The 18,883-nt window shown below is 39.3% G+C and overlaps 2 protein-coding genes across 2 annotated transcripts; one reads left to right on the top strand and one right to left on the bottom strand.

Annotated features, from left to right (window-relative positions):
- Positions 1-1,972: 1,972 nt before the first annotated feature.
- stbd1 (starch binding domain 1) lies at positions 1,973-9,521 on the bottom strand. The gene is made up of 3 exons (XM_067484235.1): positions 9,007-9,521; positions 7,764-7,939; positions 1,973-7,180 (listed from the first exon to the last, which is right to left on the bottom strand). The coding sequence occupies exons 1-3, from the start codon at positions 9,290-9,292 to the stop codon at positions 4,985-4,987; spliced, it is 2,658 nt and encodes an 885-aa protein (XP_067340336.1). The 5' UTR covers positions 9,293-9,521; the 3' UTR covers positions 1,973-4,984.
- A 6,093-nt stretch (positions 9,522-15,614) lies between these two features.
- Positions 15,615-18,624, top strand: LOC137104077 (microfibril-associated glycoprotein 4-like). The gene is made up of 6 exons (XM_067484908.1): positions 15,615-15,764; positions 16,025-16,183; positions 16,390-16,428; positions 16,544-16,640; positions 16,760-16,927; positions 17,931-18,624. The coding sequence occupies exons 1-6, from the start codon at positions 15,762-15,764 to the stop codon at positions 18,185-18,187; spliced, it is 723 nt and encodes a 240-aa protein (XP_067341009.1). The 5' UTR covers positions 15,615-15,761; the 3' UTR covers positions 18,188-18,624.
- Positions 18,625-18,883: the final 259 nt, after the last annotated feature.

Here is an 18,883-nt window from a genome sequence, read left to right as displayed (position 1 = left end):
CTCAAAGTTATAGGGAGCAAGACACTCCATGCAAACAGTCCTATAATCCTCCCAGGTCAAAGTTCAAGTGGACACTGGCAGCTTGGTTTGACAGCTTGGGATCTGTAAAAGGAGACAACAGACTGAACTTCAAGAGAAAGTCAATTCCACACTTGGCAGGTCGACTTGGAATTAGAATCGCTCTGAGTTTCAGTCTACCAGCAGCAGTCAATATAATGAGTTGAGATTTGATGCCATATGTATTTTTATGGAAATTCATTGTCCCAGAGGATGGGTCAGAATAATATACTTCCTGGCTATGTCCAAAATCAGTCCTTGAGAATAGCCAATAGCATAGAGATGATATATTTATAATGTCTGCAATCTGAGTTTACGTGTTCACTATAAGTGTTCAAATTATTTCTGCTAACTTGCTATGCTATTTTTTAATGACTCTAGACCCAAAATCAATTCAAATCAAATCTGAAAAGGGGAGAGAGATGACTAATTAACACCAGGGTACAATACGTTACTGTAGTCAAGTCTGAAACTGATAAAAGTTTGAATTGTTATTTGATGTGGAGTCAGGGACCGAGACCTAAGTTACCAAACAGCAAACACTCTGTGTTTGTTTTCATTAAGATGTAAAAAGTTAAGGGCCAGTCTGTCTCTGAACAGAGAACAAAACCTTGGGCGACACCACAGGAGAGGGTGATTGAAGAGGCGAAACTGGAACTAATATTAACAGCACAACTTCTGTTAGTGGTACTTTGAATTTCCACACATTTCTCTAAATGAGACAAGAGGATTTCATGATCCATTGTATCAAAGGCAGCATTGAAATCTAAAAGCACCAACAGAACCAAATTCCTGGCATCCTCGGCGTTTGGTGAATGGCAATGGACTCCCGTATTGGCCAACAGAATGTAATTATCAATTTTTACTAATGCCAACTTGCAGTAATGGAAAAGGATAAATTGGGGTTGATCACAAAGTGTTTGACACTTAAATCTGTATGCTCCCATCTGAATAGAGTATTTAGCATGTTATTTATGGGGTTATGGATGAGGTGCTTATGTCTTTAAACTGTGGCAGGAAACTGGAGTACCACACAAGCACAGGGAGAACATATAAACTCCACAATGAAAGGCCACAGACAGCCAGGGATGCAAACCTGCAACCTTCTAGCTGTGAGGTAGCAGAGTGTAAAACTGTATTTCCTCTGATGCTTAAACATAAAGCACCTAAACTGAGTGAAATAGTGAATTTGGTAAATAAGTGTTTGTACGTTACTGTACTATAGGTTCCCTTGCAGGTACTATGGAATACTATGCAGGTATCTTGTGGGCAGATCCCAAAAAAAATAGTACATCACTGATTTACAGAGGCGTTATACAAATGAGAGATTCATAGAATTGGGTCAAATTAAACTTGTAGACAGTTCCCTGAGCACATAAGCTACCACACATGAGACGCAGCAACTAGATAACCAAGGTGTTAATGTGAGGGCTTTGTTCACCTAGCTCTGTATCTGAAGGTCCCGAGAAATGAGTGTTTCCAGATTAAACCAATGACTTAGTGCTAAGACATTGGCCTCAACAGGGATCACACGTTCGTCCAACAGAGGGTTAAGTGTTTAGATGTTTGACAAATGTGAGTATGAGAGAGAGAGAGAGCTAAAGAGAGAGATACGGAAGCAGTGTTATGTATAAATAGAACGTAAGTGGTGTCAGTTAGAAGTCTTGTGTCTAAATAAAGGTTTACCTTCAACCTTAGAAGGTGCACACACTCCATGCTGCTGCTTGAGCAGTGAGGGAGTAGGTTGGTGGACAGCATGTAAAAAAACAACACTCATAACCCAGGAGATAACAGCAGATCTAGATAACATTGAGTTTAGGTAAATTTGGCTCTGCACAGGGGCAGATGGGCAAAAGTTCCCTGAACTTGTGTTTTGAAATGGAAGAGATACCAGAAATCACGTGACCCACAGCTGCACAGTCCTATTGACCCCATTTGAAGAAAGTTCAAATGAGTCCACAGGGTCTTGTTTATTTAGGAGGTAAATGTGATTGACAAATGATATTTAAACATTCAGGGTTTGATTCCCAAAGCTACAATAACAATTAGTAAAGTTGGGTAGAGGAGTTTTTCCTTCTGATTTCAGAGTCACTTAGACACATTAGGACAAAACTCATAATGCATGTTCTTCTTCTCTTTCAGCAATATGTCCTATCATTTTTTTTTTTGAATCTTGGTTACACTGCAGTGCATGGTAATAATTTACAGGCAAAAAGATGCATTTGTGGAATCATTGGTGCTAGTGTGAAATTTACTGTCTGCTGAGATCGTAGACCAACTATGATTAGCTCTTATTTGCAGCCTGAAGTCACCTTCAGCATGAAAGCTTGGCGTGATAATGCACCTCTGAGCCAGCTGGACTCGAAACAAGATCACAGTCTTGGCTTTTAATTAAAAGGGCACATTTAGGTGTCAATTCAAAGACTTTTCAGTGCATTACATCACTAGACCTTTGATGAAGTCTCTTTGTTTGTTCCAACAGCAGTAAATGATTCACATATTGTAAATTTAGACAGCAAACTGCACCATTGGTTCTGGTGCAGGGTTGAAAAACATGAAGCATTGTCGCCCTTCAAAAAGGGTCTTTTAGGGTATGTCTCTACCCGGTTTGCACATCTAAAGAGTGAAAATTCTGTCCATTCCATTCTTCTTGGCAAAATAGTTTCACGGTGGGGATGGTGCGTTCAGGGTGATGTGCAAAGTTAGGTTTCCTCCACATATAGCATTTTGCATTTAGGCCACAAAGTTAAATTTAGGCCTCATCTGAACAGAGCACACTTCTTCCACGTTTGCTGCATCCCGCACATGGCTTGTGGGGACTTCTTATGGCTTTCTTTTTGCCACTTTTCCATAAGGTCCAGATTTGTGGAGTGCACGATTAATAGTTGTCCTGTGGACAGATTCTCCCACCTGAGCTGTGTATCTCTGCAGCTCCTCCAGAGTTAGCATGGGCTTCTTGGCTGCTTCTCTGATTAATACTTTACTTGTCTGGCCTGTCAGTTTAGGTGGACGGCCAGGTCTACGTAGGTTTGCAGTTGGGCCACACTTTTGCATTCTGGATGATAGATTGTACAGTGCTCCGTGAGATGTTCCAAAATTTGATATTTTTTTTAACCTAATCCTGCTTTAAACTTCCCCACATCTTTATCCCTGACCTGTCTGGTTTGTTCACTAATGGTTTCTAACAAACCTCTAAGAGCTTCACAGAACTGTAAGAGCTGTATTTATACTGAGATCAAATTACACACAGGTGGACAGGTGGATTACTCTATATTTACTTATTCTGTGATTTCTGAAGACAATTGGTTCCACTTGGTTTTTCTTAGTGGTATCAGAATAAAAGGGGCTGAATACAAATGCATGTCACACTTCAGATATTTGTGAAGAATTTTGAAAAGCATTTATCATTTGCCTTTCACTGCACAATTATGTGCCACTTTGTGTTAGTCTCTCACATAAAATCCCAATAAAATAAATATATGTGGTTATAACATGACAAAATGTTCAGGGGGTATTAAAACTTTTTCAAGTTACTGTATAACTTCAGTATGGCTAAAAACTGTTCAGTGTTTCCTCATTCACAAACACAATGTGAATCTTGTATCGCATTGATTGACAAAATTGAGATAAGGGAAAAAAAAACAAAACAACTTATCAGTATTTGAGTTTGATGCATTAGTTATCCATTACTGTACTTAATGAGCTAAACATTTTCCTCCTTCCCTTAACACAAAGCATTCAATTGCCAATTGTATTTTAACAACAAAATCTCCGACCTATGACCAAGTTGTAAGCTTTATTTAGTAACCAACTCCACCTTTATAACATTCAAAGTTAACATCTTCACAATACTGCTAATTAAAATTGTCTGATATTATTAGCTATACACATCCACTATATTCTACATTGATTAATAAGCTAAACTTCTGACAGCACAACTTATTTAATTAAATACATTTTTAATTTTCTTAACAGTTGTTAGACAAATGATTGCCAGATAAGACACACCTTTGATGCATTTTAGTACAATAATAGAAAACTCATGTTTAAAAGGCACATTCATAATGTACAAACATCATTGGGACATTCTTGCATGCTTGAGTCCCATAAGGTTAAAAGCAGCATCAGTAGTTACAACAATATCACAGTTTAGTGGTAAAACCATTAGAATACCCGATACAACACCAGTCGTACACTTTACAGAACAATTATTGCTTTGATTATTGCTGTTGTAAAAGTGAACTATGTGCATTCTTTTACTCAGATTTTTGCGGGGTATTAAAGCAGCATATGGACAGTATAATAAAGTTTTTATTTCTATAAATTAAACTCATCATCCTCTTTTAAAGAGGTGCAACTTGCATAATCAAAGATATTGCCTCAGATAAATAGATGATGTTTAATGTAATGCTTCTTTCTTTTAAAGATTCACTTGGAGAACTATCCTCCGAGTCATCGCAGTAACCCTGGGAATTCACAAGCCAATAGACATTTAGGTATCTAGGTTAATACTAGTTAAAAGTATGTTTAAAGTTAAAACTAATGCTGTAATGTTTGAACAGAACTTGCTTTATGTGTGAACATAGCAGGATTGTGACAATTGTTGACATTATTGATTAATCTGTCAATTATTATGTGCAGAGAAAACCAAAAATCCTATTCAGAGGCTAGAAACAGTTTTTGGTAGTTTCAACTAAATATAGCATCAAACTAGGCAATACAAAAAAAAACTATTTACTAGAATTTAATGATGCAGTTTTATCATTTTTAGATCATCTAATTTAACACACAAATGAGTCTTACGCTTTAATGTTTAATCTAGTGTATCAAGATGAGTCTTTCTGGTCCTGTATCCAGTATCAAAAGCTTATTATACAGGTCACCACCAATCTAATTCTCACCTCTGCAGGTTTCTCTTCTCAAACTCCTACAAGAATCCCCACCATTTGTGTACAATCAGGTCATCGCCGTTGCCAGTATCAAGCAGGCGATTGCCACACTCCTCCCAACGACACACCTGGCCCTTGTCCAAAACCACAAACTTCCACTCCACATGGCTCTCTGCAGGCAGGCTGATCACAGTGGCCCAATGTCCATCCTTGGCTCTCTCTAGGGGGATGAACTCCTTCCAGTTCCCCAGCTCCTGCAGGTTCCCTGTGACAGCCACCATCTGGTGTGGCGAATGAGTGAGATAGTGGATGCGGAAGGTCACACTGACGTTCTGGGGCATGGGCTGCACTGCCAAAACCTTTTTGCTATTTTCTGTGTTGTCGTCAACAAGATGGTTGGTTTGTTTGACTTCAGTGGACAGTGTGGTTTCTGCATCTATAAAAGTAGCATCTGCGAGAGAAGAACTATGTTGGCGTTGTTCAGAGTGAGGCTGCCCAGTTTGTCTGCTGTTTTGAGCATATGATGGGACAGAAACAGGGATCCAGGGATGGACTTGGTAGTTACTGTCCATAATCCACTCATTATTATCCATAGTCGCCTCCATAATACTGATTTCAGTCTTTTCAGAGTCATCATTCTCCTTCTCTGCCTCTGCTTCCACTTTCTTTTCAGCAGTTGCACCGTTCTTGCTCTCTTTGACCTCTACGTCACTTCTAATGACAGTCTTCTCTTTCAGTTCATTGGTGAAACTCATAACACTTTCTGCAATCTTTGCCATAAACTGGTCAAACGCAATATGGTAGCTTTCCTCAAGCTCATGGCCAAACATGTCCTCATTGGCTGCAGAGTCTATGAGCTCACTATGGGGCGTCTGGGAGAGACGTGACGGGTGAGGCCCAATCGCCAAACCTTCAGTGCCGACAGATAAAGCTACATCATCAGCAAAGAGGCAGCTTTGAGTTTCTGTTGTTTCTTCAGGCTGTGTCTCATAATCCATTACAGGAAATGCCATCTTGTTACCAGGTATGTTAAACTCATTACAACTGTATTGCAAATCAGGGCTGACAGTCATGCTTGAAATCCCGCTCTCCTTTCCACCACCAGGAGATGACCTGCTGTCCTTGTCACTGCCCTTCAGCTCACTTTGCTCAAAAGACAAGTTAACTTCACACAAGTGAGAACGAACGTTTGCAGTTAAGACAGGAGCCGCACTAATGGTTACTTCAGAAAAAGTGTCATTATTTTGTATTTGGTCACTTTGTTGGTCTTGGAAAGAAAACGGCATGTCAGGATGAGATATTTTCTTAGGCATTATGGTCGGAGTAATGGCAGGCTTATCACATTCAGCTGCATCAGTAGAATGAACCCCTTTCTCAACCAACGCTTTTTCCATGTGTTCACTTTGCTGATTTTGGCAGATGGATGGACGGATGAGGAAAGAGTCTTCAGTCATCACAGAAGCAGTTACATTTTCATCTGCCTTAGGAGCAGCAGTGATACTGGTCATTTCATTGTCAGGGACACTTGACTTGTCAAATGTTTCATTACTCACCTTTTTGTCAGTTTGTTGGACTTGTGTGCGTTGGCGTTTACTGTCAATACTTTTTTCGGGCAATACGACTGTTGGGCCAGTATCAGTCTTTTCATGCTGAATCTCTTTTTTGACAGAGACCAAGTCCAAATGAAGAATATTAAGATCTATGTCTTTAGCCAATGGTGGGTTGATTTCCTCTTCTTCCACCGTACTCTGTGGATGCTTAATGTCCAGGAGATTAACAACGCCTGAGATTTGAGCCTTTGCTTCTACTTCTTGCTTTACAAATGGCGGTGGGTTGTTGTCAAATTTGGCCCGTGCACATTTGTGGTATTTATCTAAAATCTCTGATGTCACTTTGACAGCTAGACAACAATCATCATCCCCATCAATATTCTCATCTGATGTTGAGGTCACATTGTCCACATCTTTATTTTTCTCTTCTTCCGGACAGAATTGATAATTGCCAGAACTATCACTGTAATTGATGCTGTCTGGATGATTTTGTTCCTCAAACTTTTTATCTTTGCCATAACAGATGAAAGAGGCCGCTACATCTCCAGAATGATTAACGGGCTTTGCTAAGTTAGATTCCACAATGTTCATCAGATTGTTTGAACCACACTGAAGGTTTTCCTCCTCTGAAACATCTTGGTCTCTGGTCACGCTCTCATTTTCCTGGTTATCTGTTTTAAACACCTGAAAAAGTTATTTAAAAAACGAACAAACAAACAAAAAAAAAGTTACTCTAGGCCAACTTTCCCTTTCTGTCAAACACTAGACAAAATATGCAAAAATATTATTAAGTACACGAGAGTACTGTATAAGACAAATTATCTGTGGCAAGTCTCAGAGAGAATTAGGTCCATAAGAAATTAGCACATCCCCAATGGCTTGGTGCTCCAGTCAGCTCTGTCCAAATATGAATCCAGCCCCTGGTTAGCTTAGCATAAAGGTTGGGGGAAAAAAAAAAATGCAATGGGGAAAAATGTGTCTCTTAAATGGCTTTTCACTCTAACTAACCAGGTGTAGCTTACTCTTAACCTCACACCTGAACAAAGGTCACGGCTTCTATCATTTATTAGTTCGGGGTGCTTAAAAAGAACCATCAATAAAATAGAGCTTTCCAATCAAAATTTAAATAGCGTCTTCTATGGAGGCAATTAGCAGAATCCTTCACTTCCATTTCAGCCACAGTGTACAAAACATTCTGCAGGCTGCTTTTAGCCTCCTCTGCATAGATCTCTGCTATCACGTAAGAATCCAGCATAGCTGCTGTTACCTGTGTGTCATCTGAGGTGGCATGCATGCAGTCTGGCACTTGGGTGTCAATCTTAGAAGGAGAACAAGCTGGGGGTGTGTTTTCATCAGCAGCAACACGTCGCAGCCTGATTTTAGGATGACTCAGAATTACATCATCTGCCTCTTTGGTATCTGTCGAACCTTCATCACTCACATCTGTAAAAACAGACAAAAAAAAAAAGCAAAACATAATAGTTCAACAGTATGTTTGTAGCCGCCATCGGAGTGTATGTGCGTGTGAAACAAGATTGTAAAGACTTATTTTATTTCAGATTATATTTAGAATTTCTAGTTTCTACACAAGAGACAGATAAAAAAAAAAAAAAAGGAAGCTATTTTCTAATATCTTTTTACCTTCATACATTTATAAGAAGGTGTAAATTGCATTACAGGAAAATTACCATATGCATTCAGCAATGATTTATTGACTGTACATTTAAGTAATTACGTTCTCCTGACCCAAATCCCCCCCCCCTGAGCTCCCTTATTATCACTTTAACTCAGTGCATCTGTAAATTGAGATGATACAAATGTTAACCCACAACTTGTAGGGACTTAAATGCATCTCCTATGTTTCCAATTTTTATTGGAGCAAGTTAAAACTAGCCCCATATAACGTTATGCTTTCAATGTTTTCATTACTATAAAGAACACATTTTATATACTTAGAGTATTGAAAGCATTGAAATGTTTAACCTTATAAATTTAAAACCATGCCAGAAATTGTATGAGCTCATTAAAGGATACGATGCATTTGTTAAATGTCCGGCGATTAGATAAATGTTGTGTATCGAAAGTAGATTTGCAATTGAAATGAAGAAGAAGTAAAGTGAAAAGGAGAGTACAAGCAGCTCAGCTTTGCACTGATGTTATTTCATCAATGCCAACATTTGCAGTAGGCTAATTTCATAATCCATGAGAATATCCTTTGTTGTGGATTAAGGTCATCTTTTATCAAAAGGCCGCTGTTACTTGTGGTAGCGATGATCTATTTATATATCTTGATGCATCACTGTAACCAGGCTGGATCATTTCTATCACTGATATGATCTGCAGTAGCCTGCTGTGTTCATTTATGGTGACCTCGCTGTATTGTAGCCTCCCTGCAGATGATTCTCGTGCACGTCTTAAACCAAATCAGCCTTGATGACCTACGAATTCCAACACCTGTAACATGCCGTGGCCTACCCACCATGATAACGCTATTTGTGGACCTTTTTTACCTGTTGATTCCACAGAGCTGAGCGATTCCTCCGTGATCGGCTCATGTCCCGGAGGCGTCGCGGATGCGTCTCTCTCCGCTCCCCAGCTCTTGCTGTCGCTCTCCGCGGCTGCGGCCTTTCTCCGCTTCCCCCTCACGGTCCGGTAGATGATAAAAGCCGCCAGCACCGATACCACTGCCACAACAGTCAGAGCGACGGCGGGACCGTGACGCCCGATCATGCAGAAGAGCGAGGCCAGATCCATGCGCCTCTCTAGAGCCACCGTGTTGCTGTTCTTCAGGGACATTGTAGTCGACTGCACACAAATAACACGCTCTACTGTACCGTCTTTACTTACGTGCGCACGAAGGCCTGACGGAGCTGCTGTGGACTATGCTGCTGCACGCTTCCTCCTCCACGTTGTGTGAACCCTTGTTGCTGTAGAGCGTCTAAGTGCTGCAGGTGCCAGACGCTCATTGGTTGAGAGGATCACGGGGACTCAGCGTTCATTCATTAAAAAGGGAAGGGAACTTATTAATGCAGCTTCTTTATTAAAAAGGGAAGGGAACTTATTAATGCAGCTTCTTTAGCATTATGAATGAGGTTAGGTCATCATGCGCCCCAGTCGTGGACGCAGGCAGGGGAAAATATCGAAAGGGCACCGGATACATTCACTGGTACAAGGCATCCTAGAGCAGTCGATTGGTACATCTCTAGTAGATTGGGTTTGTGAAGTCCTCGGCAAAATGTAAAGAAGCTCATTAATGTCAAATTAAAGTTTACTTTATACACATCATTCGATGTTTATTAAAATAAACATCACATCTAATGAAAAAGAGTCAAATAACAAACAGCACAACAATGAATGCATACATCATGAAATAATTATAATAACTGCTGTTAATAAATATAAATAATAATATGTCATATTGAAAACCAAACTATCAAATAATAAATATATTTATCTAACAATAAAAGCCAAAGACTTGTATAAAATTGCACATTACATGAACTAAAAATATAATCAAATCATGAAAAGAGAACTTGATTGATAAAAAGACAATCATTCAAAAAAAGTATCTTCACACAAATTAAATGCAGATTTAATTGTTGACCCTGTGCTGAAGGCAGGTTAGCTAATTAGCTGATACCATTGTCCTGCCTGTTTATCTAAGGTTACGTTAGCGTAGGAGGGCAATGTTATCATGAGTCTTTGACAGCACTTGATAAGAATTAATTTAGTTTTGCCAAAGAAGTTCCACCTCATTACGACTTCAGATGATGCTTTATGATGGATGTGTGGGAAACAGGGCTCACAAGCACATCCCTCAAGTGAGGTGTCCTGTCCAGCTTTTCGGGTACTCATTTAGATATTGTCATGAGGTACAAGCTCTGAGAACCCATGAAGATCAGATCTACATTATTACAGTATGTCTCCTTTAAAGGACACCTTCACTGATTTCAAATTTGCTTCTTTTGGTTCTAGTTTGGGTTGTACATGTAAATAAATGCCATTAACCTTGGCTTTGATGTCCCTACATTAAAATATCTCTCTACGACTAGCTGAAAAATGCCTCCAGATGACATCACATGGAGGAACCTTCAGATCAGATTATATCATCTCATCGCCTTTACTATGGAGTTTGTAATTATGGCCAACCTGCATTTCCAGAGCTCATCCAGAAGACATCGTCTGAACTCCTAATGATGAAAAACTCCTCCGGGTGATGTCATCTGGAGGAGTTTCCCTGCTAGAAGCAGAGAAATATTTTGATATAGGGAATTCAGAGGGAAGTTTAAAAGCATTAATGTACATTTATACCCTAAACTAAAGCCATAGAAAGCAAGTTGAAAATTAGTGAAGCCGCCCATTAAGGACAAGTGTTGTCTGCTTGCCATTTTACCAGCATATATGATATAGACATAAAATTGAGCCTGTTGATAGATTTGCAAAGGGCTTTGGTATCATTGTGTCCATGTTCACGATGTCAAAAGAAGGTATGTGAGAAGAAATTATATTACCAATAAAATTTTGAATTCAAAATATTGTCACATTTAGACTTTCAATGGAGATCAGGAGAGCAATTATTTCCTTGTTTCTTTATTAAGTAAAACAAATCCTAATATCAACTTAGTTTATAGCTTATAAATAAATAAACGTGATTATGCCAGTACCATTAATAATAATGACTTCAGCTTTTGATTGTTACATTTCTTAATGATTCACCTTTACAACAAGCGCTCATTGCTTACACTACTCTGCCCTATTTTTCTTGACACTTGTCAGTAACAACTCTGAAGGTGGAAAGGTTGTTCAGGCTCTTGTTGTTTTTTTCTGAGCAAGCCACTTACCTTGTATTTTTAAAAGGGATGGACAGGACCTTAAGTCTATTAAATGTTGCAACTGAGAAATTTCATTGCTTAATAAAAAATAGTTTTACATTGAGAATTGTTAATCCAAAGGTGGTGGACACACATTTTTCACAGTGTTAACCTTTGCTCCATTCTTACTATTTAAAGATGTAACTTCTCTGAGATACTGCTCTTTATACCCAGTCAAGATGCTGACTTGTTGACACTTAACCCTTCTAGTTGTAAAATGTTCAACTGTGTGTTTATTTTCACAATTACATAACTTTTCCACTTTGAGATGTGTTGATGGCATCAAATTAAAAATGAATAATGTGTTTTTCATTTTGAATTTGTGTTTCAAGTGTTTCAAACCATTCTATTCTCTTTTTATTTACATTTTATACAATGTCCCAACTTATGTCGAAATTGAGTTTGCATATTTAAAAAATATGGTGCAGAGCTGCACAACTACAAGAATTTCTTTGAGTTTAAAAAAATGACAATAGAAATGAAAGATTCAAATTATTTGAATCCGGGTGCCTCAATTAAATGTTAAATTATATGTTTGTGTGTTTTACTGAATTTAGAGATGGACACAACTTAAAATAGCAATGTAAGGACTTTGTAGAGTGCATCATTTCACTGCATGATGTAAAGACTTTCTGGTGGACGGAAGCAGCAGAGACACAGACGAACACCAACACTGACCTCTGGTGGTTTTTATAGGTGCTCAGCTTGTGACTGTAAATGTTGAGTGTGATGCAGAAGGCACCGGAGTCCTCCATCCATCCACTTACAGTACATACAGTAGAAGTAAGTTTGTTGAGTGAGTATCCTCATTCAATGGTTATTCATCCTCATGGTTTCATTTGGCCCCATTGGAAAAAACATGAACTGTTTAACGGATGCTGTTTTTTTTTTCTCAAAGAAATGAGAGTCCGTACAATCCTTACAGAGAGCCAATATCCGAGAGGAAGACACACACCTTTCCAATAAAAAAAAAAAATCAAAGTATTAAAAAAAAGTTTTGCAGCTTTCCTTTTTCAGCTTAGCAACATGCTAAATGTGGGAGCTCTCCACGGTTTTCTTTTTGCTGATACAACTGAAATGTTGGCGTGTCTGAGAGAGTTGCTGTAATGTGTAAAGAAAAACAGATTTTGTCAAGATATCAAACAAAATCCAATTTTTTAAAATTAAAAGTTATAGTATAAATGAGCACCCGTTTAAAAATATATATAAATTTACATTTTAATATTTAGCTTGAACATCATGAACGTGTCAGTTAGTCAGTGAACGTGAAGTCGTGGTGATGACGTGCAGACATAAAGAACCGTTCTTCACTTGATTGCTGACAAGAGCTGAACTCTTGAGAAGTGAGCTTCTTCAACGCAGAGCTCAAACTTTGCACTGTGGACATCTTCAGAAAACATCTGTGAAGTGTCATAAATGCGCCGTTTACGACGAGAGAAGCATCTTGTGACTTTTGCCATCGGCTCTTTGTCGGATAAAAGCTATGGTAAAATCCAGTAGAGCACATTTAAGGATCACAGTAAAATCAATTAACAACATTTCTTTGTAAAACTATTGCAGACAAAGACATTTCTTGAGTTTAAACCTGATAATTGGAAGATAATTGATCATAAATGTAATTTTTGAGACTCACATCAATTTTAAGTCTGTAAGAATTTGTAGATGAAAGTACAAGACAAAGATGGCGACTGGGCCATTTTTAGAAAATGCTAAAATGAAGGTATAGGTGCCATGGAGACGACGTGTGACGTCTGCGTGTTCAATTTACAGAGAGGGAGTAAAATCAAATCAATTTAGAAATATAACCTAAAAGCTTAATTTATAAACTAAATTAAATTCAAATATTAATACGTTTCATCATTTATACACGTTAATTAATGAAATGTGGAAAAATGCTACCAGGAATAGAAAATCCATAGTGGGAGATGAGATTGTGTATGCATTGGTTCATCTTGTATTTTTTTTAATTTCTTAGGTGTAAAGAGTAAAGGCTGGTTTGTTTCTGTACCTTTAACAGACTATTTGTTTACTAATCTCTGCACTACTAAATCTCTGCACAGCACCTGAAGTACACTAGAAATAAACATTTGGGCTTTAAGTTACTTGAGTTTTTGCTGCACAAATCATATTGGAAACAAGTCCTAACACTTTACTGTAACAGAAGTAGCCAGCAGTCTGAGGAATATTTTAAAAGTGTTTTATTCTCATCATTGTCAGCAAGTGCGACACTCTGTGTGTCGCTGCTATTAGTATTTAGTTACATTTCATTGTCCTGTTTTCACTTTTCACTTAGCTGCTTTTCTGACACCAGGACTTATGCTTCAGATGGTTCTCATCAACTTGAGGAACCGTCCACTGAACAAGACTAACATCCACTCCATTTCTGAGTCAGTCTTGAGCCTTTATCACAATCTCACCACAGGCTCTGAGGAAATCCCTCTCATTCAGTGTGAGAAAATCTTCCTGTCAGCCCTGATTGCCACACCTTTTCCTGACATCGAGGAGATGGAGAACTCCACACCATCTGCTAATGCACTCATGCCAGCAGGCATGATGGTGCCCACTCCAGGTTTCAGAAGTTCTATTCGGAACATTTTATTTCCAGTTCATCCTGAGAAGACAGACCTGGCAGTGCTGAGGGCTGACCGGAGGAATTGCATCCGCATAATGGAGCTTGAAGGCACCTCTGTGACTAGAGTCATCTCCCCTGTGTACCGCACAGACAGCAGAGAAATGTCCAACCGATGGAGAGTTAGTGACTACAATGCAGAGGGACGCATACTGATGTCGATCCTCTGTCAGTTCACCGACAAGACTGTGCGGTCTGCTAAGACTCTGAGAGGGGGAAAGAGGAAGGATCCAGAGGAAGACGGCCGCAGCAGCAGCAGCCCTGCTCCAGCCAGAAAGTGCCTGAGACTGTGATGAGACAGGACTACAGGACACTGGTTCTCAGCCACAACCAGGACATTCAGGCTCTCCTGCATGACCCTCGGGCCTCTGGTAGCATCTTGCACCAGGGCCCATACAAACATGCTACTCCCTACCAGGAATATGGTTGACTGAGGGGATGTTATTGTAAATATGTATAAACTTTGTCCATCGTAGTCACGGGTTCAATGTTTTAGTTCATTATCTAAGGTTAGGTTAGAGGGGCGACTGTAGCCCAGTTGGTAAAGGCAGTTGTCAACGGACCACAGGATCAGTGATTCGATCCCCGGCCTGGCTGTATGTCAAAGTGTCTCTGGGCAAGACACTGAACCCCTAACAGCCCATTCCCCAGCTTTTCAGTGCCGGTCCAAGCCCAGTAGATATTGAGGAGGGTTGCATCAGGAAGGGCATCTGGTGTAAAAAAAAACTGTGCCAAATCAACATGCGGACAATGATCCGCTGTGGCGACCATGAACTCATGGGATAAGCTGAAAGGACAAAAAAAAAAATCTAAGGTTAGGTTAGTGTAGGAGTGCGATGTTATCATGGTCTTTGCCAGCACTTGATAAGAATGAATTTAGTTTTGCCAAAGAAGTTCCACCTCACTACGACTTCAGATGATGGTTTATGATGAATGTGTGGGAAACAGGGCTCACAAGCATCATCTTGCATGTTTCTTGAACTGGCCTAATATATGTAATAAAAACTATGAGAGAACCACTAGGAACTAACTGTATTTTTTTTTATACAGGATGAGTTGGAAATCTTAAATTCCTCCATCAAACTATGTTCTAGGACAGATACTAGTCCCCTCTGCAGCCTTGGACATCCAGAGCAGTTGAAAGGGATTTCGCTAAATTAGGTTGAATGTGTTTTCTAGAGCTAAAAATGCATCCACCTTCATTTTATGGGTCCGACAATTTTGCAAGTTCCATAAGCTTCACGCTCATATTTAAGTGAGAAATGAAAAGACCTGTCACATCAGCTGCAGGGACAGAGTCCGAGCCAACAACACTGCTGACAGGAAAAGACAGAACCGACAAGAGAGACCAGTAACGTTACCTGCAGTTCTCTCCAGAGTCACCAGACCAGCATATGGGTGACTCTGAAACATCAACAATTAACAGACTGGTAAGTTATTAATTAAATAGCAATATTTATATTAGATCAGAATCAGCCAAAATCCTTCAATGTTGCCAATAATCACTAGAGTGATTCAATGTTTGCTCCACAGTAAACAGTCACAGCTCTAACTGGGATAGGATATCAACTGGGTTTGGACAAAATTATGCAACACCGGAAAACACACTCAAGGACATACAGCCTGTTCAACTACTGTTCAGCAGCTCTTCAGTCATTTATTGATCTGTGGAGACATAAAAAGAGCTCAGAGACTTTGGAACATGCAGACTGACTGACATCAGGACTGACATCATCGTTTCTTTTACTTCGGATAAGCTCTAAAAATGGTCAGTTTGAAATTTTATCTATAAGGCTGTCGGAATATATAACAATAGTTTTATGATAGTTATGTGTAAGCACTGCTGTTTTAGTGAAACGTACATTTTCAAATATTTTCAATTCACTTGTCACAGAGTAGCACTTTTAACCATGACCTGACGAATAACCAACCAAACTTGCTGTAACTGACTGGTTGGGAGTAGAAAGTCTTTAAACTCTGGAGATTTGTTGAGTTGTTTCAGATATTCCAACACGTCTTCTGTTCCAGCTGGTAGCAACCCTCCTCCTCCTCCTCGTGGCTCCATTGTTGACTTGCTGTTTGCCCCTCGTCCTCCCTCTGGATTGCACCGAGCTCTACAATCAGGACAACAGCCGACCCAGTGGAGTGTACACTATCTTTCCCATCGGAGCCACTTCTGCCATCCAGGTAAACATCACCAGTATGAGACACAGGCTGCCGACAAAGATCTAGACTGTTTGAGACAGATCGTCTTTGATATAAACACAAAATTCTATGTGATTCTTCTGATAGAACACATACAAATCCGTCTCCTGGCAGCAGCAGCAGCAGTAGTCATCATATCTCATTTAACTAAAAACAAAGCATATTGATTAATGTGTGTTTATGTGTAGGTGCACTGTGACATGAATTCATTAGGAGGACAGTGGACTGTGAGTACACTTCCTGTTGGACTATGAAAATAAATCACACAACATCCTTTTCTAAAAACAGGACCACTAAGACTATTTAGTGACTTAATTCCCTAACGAAAATTATACTCCCCAGGTTTTCCAAAGGAGGATTGATGGCTCAGTGAACTTTTACAGACCCTGGGATCAGTACAAGATGGGCTTTGGTAACGCTGCTGGAGAGTACTGGCTCGGTGAGGAATAAAACCAAAGTAACAGCGTTTATATAGTAGATGTTACTGTACAGAGATGAGTGTTATACCCCATCTTAAGGTTTAGGGTAACACTTATGTGAGTATGTGTTTATGTCCAGGTCTTGAGAATCTCTTCTACATGACTCTGAGGAAAAAGTACGAGCTCCTGGTCGACATGGAGGACTTCGATGGAAACAAAGCATTTGCTCGTTACTCCTCGTTCTCCATCGACTCCGAGTTTGAAGGATACAGACTGAATGTTTCTGAATTCACTAATGGAGGGGCAGGTGAGCAAATACATATGAACAGAAAGAAAATCCTGCCACAGGTAGGTTGGTTTAACTATCTGGCTGCAGTTTCAGTTTCATTGTGTAATCTCAGACAAACTGGGGGGGCCACAACATCTGGTGCAGCAGACCTTGTTGTTCTTGTCACTAAAGACCATTCTTTATGACTCTGGCTGTATGTTTGAACTTATTTAGGCTAAGCGCGTATCTGCTGTCGACTTAGTTAAAGGTCTGAATACTGCTAATCAAATTTAATGAAAAACCTGTGACTACAACTACTTTTTTCAGTTTTGAGATTTCCTTTTTTAGATACTGTATGTCTAATGCAACATGGCTCCATAAGAAACGTCCCGATCAATTGAAAACCAGACTTTATAAAGAGAAGCAAACCAATGCAGGAAGCAAAAAAACCTACTGCAGTTCTATGTTAAAAAAGGATGCTACACAAAAATTAGACAGAAAAGTGCTATTGAGTTGACACAGGGATTATCTGTGGAAATTGATGTTTCGTGAGCGATCAAACTGTCCAAAGTACAGTCTGCAACATTACGCTCTAGTGATTATTGGCAACACATTCTTTGTTCTGTATAAGCCAAAATAAATGAGTTTGGATCAGCTGGACTCTGGTATGTGAGTGTGGACCTGGCCAGAACTGCATGGTCTCCACTGTGAAACATGGAGGGGGGATGTACTGCCTCCATTAGTAAGGAAGGGGAAATTATTTATATCAAAGCATTGTGGATGCAAGTTTATTAATAGTGTTTTAATTTTTGTTGAAATTGCAAAACAAAATGTCTAAATTTAATTATACGGTATGTTATTTACCAGGGTGATAGTTAAATGCGGTGTTGTATTAGACTGCGTCATATTCAGTGTTGTCCTCCCGGTTCACATACGTGAGAATTCAGACGTGTATATTTAATGGTCCGCTGGAAAAAAAAATCCACCTGAAAACCAATCTTTGTTGTAACACCGCATGTGATATACGTGTGTGTTCCTGCAGGCGACGCACTGACTTATCACAATGGACAGAAGTTCTCCACCTTCGACAAAGACCAGGACTCTTATCCCAACAACTGTGCTAAGTCATTCATGGGGGCGTTCTGGTACAACAGCTGTCACTTTGCAAACCCCAACGGTGCTTATCGGTGGGGCGCTGACAGCACTCTCTATGCTGTTGGAGTGGAGTGGTACCAATGGAAGGGTCATCATGGCTACTCTCTGAAGGCCATCAGTATGAAGATCCGTCCTGTGCAGTAAATCTCCAGCAGAGTGTTGATCTCTCTTTTTGTATCCATCTGTACTGTAAATTCTCATTATCTTTACATATGACAGCTCTTCATCCTGATAGATTATGTATATTAGTTTTCAACAATATTTTCTACAGCCATTATACTGTATTGCAACTTAGATGTTTTATCAGTGAAACATTCTAACTAACTTGGCAGCAAATTAATATTTAATTTCCTAATTCTCTCTATATTGAATTTGTGTAGGGATGGAAAATATTTATTTATTTGAACATTCTGGTGTGTACGTTTTAAATTTTTAAACTAATTCGACAATTTCTACCTTTATTTTTCTGAACTTGTAAACAAGAGTTGTCTTTTAACTTAAAACAAGTTAAATACATTTCTGAGAGTTCACTTAACCTATTCATGAAAACAATATATTTTGACTTATTGGTTTTTTGCTCACTCTAGTATGTGTTCTTGGTTGTTTGGACAACAGAAGTCTCCAGCACAGATGAACAAGCTAATCCGATTTTACACTGCAGACACTAAACGTGATCAAAGACCATTCATTGTTGATGTTTTTGTCTGTGTAGGGATTTTTGAAACTATGATAAATGAAAAAAAAAATGACCAAAGTTGTCATATACGCAGCATCTGCCTTTAGGAAATGGTATGTCGAGTGGTAGAAAACCCCCAAATTTCACTGGAACAGAATTGGTGT

The sequence above is a fragment of the Channa argus genome, chromosome 18 (assembly GCF_033026475.1).
Source record: "Channa argus isolate prfri chromosome 18, Channa argus male v1.0, whole genome shotgun sequence".
NCBI lineage: Eukaryota > Metazoa > Chordata > Actinopteri > Anabantiformes > Channidae > Channa > Channa argus.
Note: the sequence above shows the minus strand (reverse complement) of the source record. Positions and strands in the feature narration are given on the sequence as shown.

Excerpts from the sequence above, each read along its gene's own strand:
- stbd1 (XM_067484235.1), bottom strand. The coding sequence starts at position 9,292 with ATGTCCCTGAAGAACAGCAACACGGTGGCTCTAGAGAGGCGCATGGAT. Across the intron at positions 7,940-9,006 it reads CAGCTCTGTGGAATCAACAG|ATGTGAGTGATGAAGGTTCG; the intron begins GTAAAAAAGGTC and ends CTGTTTTTACAG. Across the intron at positions 7,181-7,763 it reads CCACCTCAGATGACACACAG|GTGTTTAAAACAGATAACCA; the intron begins GTAACAGCAGCT and ends TAACTTTTTCAG.
- LOC137104077 (XM_067484908.1), top strand. Across the intron at positions 16,184-16,389 it reads GAGCCACTTCTGCCATCCAG|GTGCACTGTGACATGAATTC; the intron begins GTAAACATCACC and ends GTTTATGTGTAG. Across the intron at positions 16,429-16,543 it reads CATTAGGAGGACAGTGGACT|GTTTTCCAAAGGAGGATTGA; the intron begins GTGAGTACACTT and ends TATACTCCCCAG.